This window comes from Trachymyrmex septentrionalis, unplaced genomic scaffold (assembly GCF_001594115.1).
Source record: "Trachymyrmex septentrionalis isolate Tsep2-gDNA-1 unplaced genomic scaffold, Tsep1.0 scaffold131, whole genome shotgun sequence".
Lineage (NCBI taxonomy): Eukaryota > Metazoa > Arthropoda > Insecta > Hymenoptera > Formicidae > Trachymyrmex > Trachymyrmex septentrionalis.
In genome coordinates, this window is record NW_017304450.1 from 1,101,739 (window position 1) to 1,109,833 (window position 8,095).

The following is an 8,095-nucleotide window of genomic DNA, read 5'->3' on the forward strand; positions in this document are numbered from 1 at the left end:
TATTACATAATTGATTAATTACATAGCATAATTAATCGTATGTCGTTATATCACAGAAGAAGGTGGGCATTTTTGTAGATCATATCAATATATCTATCTCGCTTAAACGACGATGTTCTTCGTCGATGAATTTTACAATCGAACGACGAATTTCACACGCATTTGTAATTCTGCAACCGCGTTTCCCATTATCACGGAGAACGGCTTGTTTGGTGATGTCCATTCTCATTAATTCCGCGCGATCTAATCCGATCATAGTCTTTGCGATCGACAAGCATGTCGACTGACCGACCCTGATCGAGCCGCGTCGAGAACAGTATACTGATTCGCGTGCAAGGATCGACTTTCCCTCCGTACATCGTCGCACGCGCTCTGCGCAATCTTACATCTCGATGTTACCTATGCGCGATCCCGCTTCTGCGAGAGAATCGTGTTTTCTATAACACCTAGGCACAAGTGAATAGAACTTACGTGTGTGTCTGTGTAGAGGTTGTAGACACGCGAATTAATCTAGTTCAGACCGGAGCAAACCGATTCTTCTTCTCTCTTTTCTCTCACAATTGAGAAGCACGCTCTAATTATTATATTATTAATAGTTTCAAGTATCCATTTATTGTGTTAGATAATCATATTTCGATCCACTGCTGTGGTACAAAATAGGATGTTAAAAAAGGGCCGATTTTTTTTTTTAAATAAGTATAAATAAAAGAGATATTTATTTTATAGATTTTGATTTCCTAATTACGATAAAATTAATACAATATATATACGTATAAGTCGTGTGAAATCGATAAAACAACGACGTACATGACATATTATTACGCGTATTTTATGTACATTTTTTTAATGTATTAGCTTCATACATCATCCGAATTTCTATAAATATGCCATGTTTTTGCTCAATTTTCAAAAGGTTCTCTAAATCTTTTTTAGAACAAATTTTTTTAGATTTATCATATTCAGTCAAAATCTATTAAAAATATTTCTTTTCTTAAATTTTACAGCTTTTTTCTACCTTTTATTTACATTTACTACAATTGGCTCATTTTAATACCCTTTTTTTACATATTTTGAATATCGTTTATCACAATGCCTCTTAAATTAAAAAGATAAATTTTATTTAAAAATATTTAAAATATACTTTTTGATAAAATATCATAATTACATAAAGCGAATTTCTACTATTAAGTTACAAAATAAAGTTAAAAGTTTTTCTTAATAGTTTATTTAAAAATGTTAATATTATTTTAGATAATATTTTTAATTTTTATTTTTTAGTTTTAAAATCTTATGTTTTCGAGCAAAAAATGAAGTTATACTGCAATTACAGTAATGATTTTAAATGCTATTGTAGAGTTGTTAGAGTTTTTTTTTATGAGTTACGATTATTTTATGTTACGATCAATTAACGTAACGAAATTAAGAATTTTTTTCTCTCTGTTGGACAATACAACGGTCACTTCACACGCACTCCAACTATTTAATTCACATTGTATAACACATTCACGAAATCTTGCAGAGTCAGCCAATACCTTCAGATCGCACCGCGAACACTTTCACATGCGATTCCTCATTGAAGCTTTCTCTCGCACGTTCTCTGTCGGATAAGAGGAAACAAAATATACTTATCCGTTTGTTGATTGATAAGCATCTAAGTGGACCACTTATCTCAAGAAAATCTTCAAAACGTGTTGCGAACTATAGTATAAGAGTAATCGGTGATTATGAGATGCTAAACGGAAAACGAGCGTGAATCAGATAGGGCAAACGAGATATGTACTTGGTCCACATGCTCTTGCGTATTCTGACCTGGTTTTCATCCAACCCGAATAGTCGAGTTCTGATTGAACTAAACCGAGCTATAAATCATGGTTTAACGTAACATTTACTTACACGTACATCTACAATTATTTTACTTAAACATTGCCGACAATTAAAATTGCCAATGGAACAAATTTATATAATAGTATCGATTATCATAAGTTTATAGGATCTGTTAAATGTTAATTAATTGATTGAAATGACAACGATTGAAACAAATATTTAACAAACCTGTCATGATAAAACCTATTGCTAACATAAAATTAAATCTTGAATTAAAATCATTTTTATTCAAAAATTTGATTATTACGTAAAAAAACAAAAAGTTAATTAAAAATAACTTGTACGAAAACTAATTTGTAATAGAAAGTAACAATTTCTGTATCTTCCTCTATCTTATATACACTATTTCTATTGTAATTTATATATGATTTTATATCTGTACAAAATTTATAAGTATTACTGAGAAGAACGTGAGAAAAGATCTCCTATTTAGTGATCAAAAACTACTTTCTTATTCCTTTTCAAATAATGTTCTCACACAAATGAGAATTTGATTATTCATATTATTACAGAAGACATGTGAACTAAGCAAGATTATTATCGATTATAAAATATATAATCCATAGATAATCCATAGATTTAGAAACTTGTTAAGCATATATAGGCTGGTAACTGTTACTAATATATGCGACACATCTTCTGACACTTTCTTATTCTTCTGATAATATCCGCTTCACAGGAGAACATTGCCGTCGTTTATTATATCATAGTATTCTATCACATGCATGCCGTCGTGATTCACACTTGCCGAGACTGGTTTGCATTCTACATTATTGTATCCTGATAGCGTGTTACTCCACATGTTAAGAGCTCGTTTCTAACAATAAGAATGACTCATACTTTGAATTGACTAATTACAAAGTTTAATTTAGAGCATTTGTGTGACGCTTGTAATAATTCTGTTATATATAAATCGCTTATATTTAACTGCATTTTAAATCTAATTATATATTATTTAAGATATAAAAGACAATTTATACTTATATATAATTATATATATATAAGCATTTCTTTTTTAAATAACAGTTTTTAATACATAATTATCAATTAAAAAATTGTAAGAAGTTACTAGAAAAAATGTAACTATTATTTTTATAGATTTCTTATTCATTTAAAAAACTCAATACATAGAATAAAGTAATCTTAAATTAGACTTAAAACTTAAATTTGAATAACGTAAATTATCAAATAAAATACTTTCGAAAATTTTACCATGTTAATGAAGAGAATTTCAAGTTGCATTTTTAATTATGAAAATGAGAAAATGCTGCGCGTATCCAATAATCACAGCTAACATTAACAGGGCTTGGCAGGTCTTTATCTTTATTTGTCCTTATGACTTGACTTTACTGTGTTAAAATCCATTTGTTATAATTCGCCAACAGCTCATTGTACGTGCACGCAGAAAGTGAGAGGACGTAAGCTTCTCGTAACTCGTAATAGTGCCCGACATTACTTTCACAACGAGAGCAAGGTCTTATTTTCTACATTGATGGGTTTCGCTCTTTTATTTCTATCGGCGTGCTTTATTTCAATGTCCATTTACGTTATGTATAGAAATATTAAATAATTTTTAAATGTAATTTATATTCATGCAAATTAAATCTACAAAAGCGAATAATTGCTCGTGCATATAATTAATATGAAAAGATTGATTATGTAAATATTATGATAATTTTCCATTGAATCTGAGAAAAACGCAATTTTTAAATAAATATACCTTGAAATGTGAATATTATAAAAAAACATCTATGACATTTGAAAAGAATTTTATTGCATTTGTTGAAGCCGAAGTATGAGGAGAATTAAAAAATAGAAAATTAAAAAGTAATTATATATATTTAAATACATAATGCTTGCTAATTTATTCAGTGTTTAAATTGTTTATAAAATTATTTGTTTCATATGGCTTTTAATTAAAACTTTAAATTTATACAAAAAGCTAAATATAAAAATATGAATATTTTAAAAAATAATATATATTTTTATACTATTTATATTATTTTTATATATTTCATTTTGGAGGGAATAAATAATTGATGAAACATTAGAAACAACGTTGGTAATGTCAACATCGTTTTTATCAACGTTCTATAGCAGTGATTCTAGATAGAGAAGAAATCTTTCTTGAAATGTAATACGTTTAGAGAATATGATGACATCTATTGAATAAAGTACAAACAGGCTTATAAAATTTATCAAATTTTTATACTATTTATTGTTTAGTTATTAAGTATTCACAATATTCAGTAATTTTTAATAATAAAAATTTAGTAAGCTACTCAAGTTCGATTTCGATAAAATTTTAGATATGCAGTACTAACTAAATATAGTTAAATGCATAAATGCGGAATTGCGGAAATATTTAATTTTCGAAATATTGAAATTTTATTTATTTTGTTCAATTAACGTTTTTTAAAATTTTGATACTAAAAAGTAATTAGAAATAATTTTTAATTAATAGTTTTATATTAATATATTGAGAAATTATAATTACAATGTTAATACAAAATTATTTAAAGACAAACAAAGAATAAAAAGCTCATTTTCCTATATTTTATTATATTATTAGTATTTAAATAACAGCAGGAAGTATAATTTAACATTAATTTTAATTATTTGTATTATGTGATTAATAATTTGTGTGTAAAAAATTATTTTTTAATTTTTTCATCTTGCGAGGCTTTTGTTAATTTTACAAATTTATTGTTTGTATGTAAAACATACAAAATGAATATTTGAAATAAACACACATGGAAAGTATCACTATAAGTTTTTTGCAATTACTGTACAATTAAGTGTTTCAAGTTCCTATGTATTATTATTAAAATCAATTACACAAAACTTGAATTTAAACGACAACACGCTGAAATTTTTCGCTTTCCTACAATAACGAATCTATTATATACTAAAAATGGACTCGTGAAGATTAGCAAAGACCCCTATGCAAGTGACAGTTTTATGAAATTAAAACATAATTTTCCTGTACAAATTATTAATCAAACAACAGATAACTAATGTTTAATTTTGTAAAAATAACGTTTAATTTACTTCCTTTTGTGTGTTTGAAATACTTTTAAAATAATAGAATATAAAAATATAATACTTTATTCATTATTTTTTTTATAATAATGATATTTTGTAAACATAATACGTAAATACAATTTCTCAATATATTAATAAAACTATTCAATAAAACAATTTGTAATTGTAATTATTTTCTTATGTTAAAATCTTTGAAAACGTTAATTAAGCCAATTAAATAAAATTTGAATATTTCAAAAAATAAGGATTTCCGTAACTCCGCATTTCTTCTAAATTTGACCGTTTAGTTAGTATACTACATATCTGTAAACTTTCTTGAAAATTGAACTAGAATAGCTTACTAAAGTTGAATATTCTGAATTAATAAGCTTAAATAATAAGAATCAGATAATACATAATTGTAATGTTTTATTTTATTTAGATTATAAACATTTTTATATTCAATATAATATAATAAATTGAAAATATACAGATTGCGTAAAATAATTTTAACATACTATACCTTTTAAGAAAATTAAAAGAGTTTTTTAGCTTTGCATTTATTCCATTTATTTTTATTTATCGTATTTATTATTAGTATATACAATATATTATCAATATATTGAATTAATATATTATCAGTATATTATCGAATTTTTTATATTTATATCATCAACTTTTTTTATTCTGATATCATAATTTACTTTTTATTTGTGCGGGCTCTTAACTTTAAGTGGATCCTGAGTTCAGCTCTGGACTTATTGTAAGACGTTCCATCTGTATCTTATCCGGATGGAGGTGCTGTGGTAGATCCTGACCCGGACTGAGGTGTTCCACCTGTACTTGATCCGGACGGGGGTGCTGTGGTAGATCCTGACCCGGACTGAGATGTTCCACCTGTACTTGATCCGGACGGGGGTGCTGTATTCAATCCTGACCCGGACTGAGGTGTTCCACCTGTACTTGATCCGGACGGGGGTGCTGTATTCAATCCTGATCCGGACTGAGGCATTACGCCCATTCCTGGTATTGGCTGGGGCATTGAGTTCGATCCTTGTACAGGCGGAGTAGTTGTAGTTTCTGCTGGTGTAGATGATATACTTTCCGCTGTTGTACCTGATTAAGGATTACTGATAATCAACTAATTAATCAAAATTTTCTTCCTGAAATATCGATTACCTATTATATTAATATTATTAAAATTTTATTAATAGTTATTTTAAATTTGATATTTGATTGCATTGAATTTTAACTTACATTTTAAACTGAACGATTTATCAGTACATTAAGTATTTTATATTTCATAACTCATAAATAACAAAGGTTATTAGGTTTTTTGTTATCAATATATATATAAACAATTATAAATGTATATATGCATATAAAACTTATAAATACTACCGTCTTCATGCAGAATATGAAATTTATGTAATATATATGTTGCATCTAGCGCCAAAATTATTAGATATAAAAATAAATTTTTGGAAATTAGATTAACTTATCCTAATAATTAGATACTTTTTATTAATTTCTAAACTGGGTGCATTTAGGAATTCGTCCAGATAACTTTAAGCTTATAGTTTACGTTACGTATATTATAGCAAAATGCATACCATGCATCTGTGCGTAATTCCTAAACACTCTTATAATCTCATCTAAAAATCTTAGGAAAGATGCGTAACTGATGACGTGACTAGCTATTCTGTGATTGGCCAGCGTGTTTCTTGCTCCCAAAAATAGATATTGGTAGGCGCCAACTAACTTATATGACTCTTTTTTGTGGTTGGCTAATGTGATTTTTGCTCAAAGTCATGCAATGTAATTAGTTGACGCATCTTTTCTAGAATTTCTATAATCTCATCTATAATATAGATATAAAAATTTCGTTAATAAGGGATCGCGTTGATCAATATGAAATTAATAAATTCTGGATAATCATAAAGGAAATGTAAAGGAATTATTCAATTATTTCTAATATTTCCATAAAATAAACAATTAATATAACAGTTAATAAATATATATTCTAGAATTTATTTTTAAATTATAACATATTTTTATATAATACATGTGAAAACACAATCAATACGAAATAGAAATGTTTATATCGGTCGAAACTAGATCTTTAATGCTTAAATAATTTAATGTGAATTATATATATACACTATGTACATATATAGTATATATATATATAATTCACATTGAATCATTTAAGCATTAAAGATCTTAGCTTCGACCGGTATAGATATTTCTAGTTTGTAATGATTTTTAAATGTTGATTTTTTTATCTACAATCTCTATGCATTATAAAATCGTAGTTACTATAATTGATCTTACTTTTCGTTGTACTTTCCGTTGGCGTACGATGTGGTAAATACAATTCAGGACATTTCATAGCACACACAACATTAAAGAAATATGGCATGGTATCTGCAGATTTGCAATACATGCCACAAAAATTTTGACGTAGCTTATCTAGTTCTGTGAAACCAAATCTTCGGATTCGTGAAGCACGATTAGTCTCGGGTGAAACGTAATGTTGTAATCCGCCATGAGACATTACATGCTAAATATTATATATATTATTTGTTAATTATATTGTGTTCTCTTCTCTTTCTTTCTTTTAATTTTGATTTTAATTTACTCCAACCGTTATAGAAACAATATCTTATAATTTTCAAAGACGTACTTAAATTAAATTAAATTTATTATTCAAATTTATTAATTATAAATTAGAATTTAATAAACAATATAAAAGTTTACGCAAAGTCCTTTTATTATAAATTTATGTTTAAAAAATTCTAAATTAATTATCTGCTTAAATTGATATTTTTAATTTGAAAAATACATAAATTCAGTAAAATTTATGCTATAATCAAGCTATATTCTTAGTTTGATAATATGAATCTTTTTTATATTGATACAGTATATGTTCAATAATCTAATTTTTCGAAAGGTTAAATATAAAAATACAAAAATATTATAAATAATTAATATAAAAATCTAATAATAAAATTTATTATTCTTATCACCGTAAACGATGTTATATACAGTGCATGATAAAAATGTAATAAAATAAATTATTTTCAGAAACGTTATTTGAGAAGCATATATTTATAATTATATGTTTATATATATAGTATCTACTGATTTATATATATATATATATACAATTTGTAATATTTTATAC

General features: G+C 26.3%; 1 protein-coding gene across 1 annotated transcript in view; it reads right to left on the minus strand.

The window, feature by feature from the left end:
• Positions 1-5,558: 5,558 nt before the first annotated feature.
• LOC108756992 (hyphally-regulated protein-like) overlaps positions 5,559-8,095 on the minus strand; it is a 2,791-nt gene continuing 254 nt past the window's right edge. Inside the window, exons 2-3 of the mRNA XM_018501216.1 lie at positions 7,243-7,471; positions 5,559-6,024 (exon numbers count right to left, since the gene is read on the minus strand). Of these exons, the coding sequence (XP_018356718.1) occupies positions 5,693-6,024; positions 7,243-7,471 (561 nt within the window). The 3' untranslated portion in view covers positions 5,559-5,692. The remainder of the gene's footprint in view (positions 6,025-7,242; positions 7,472-8,095) is intronic.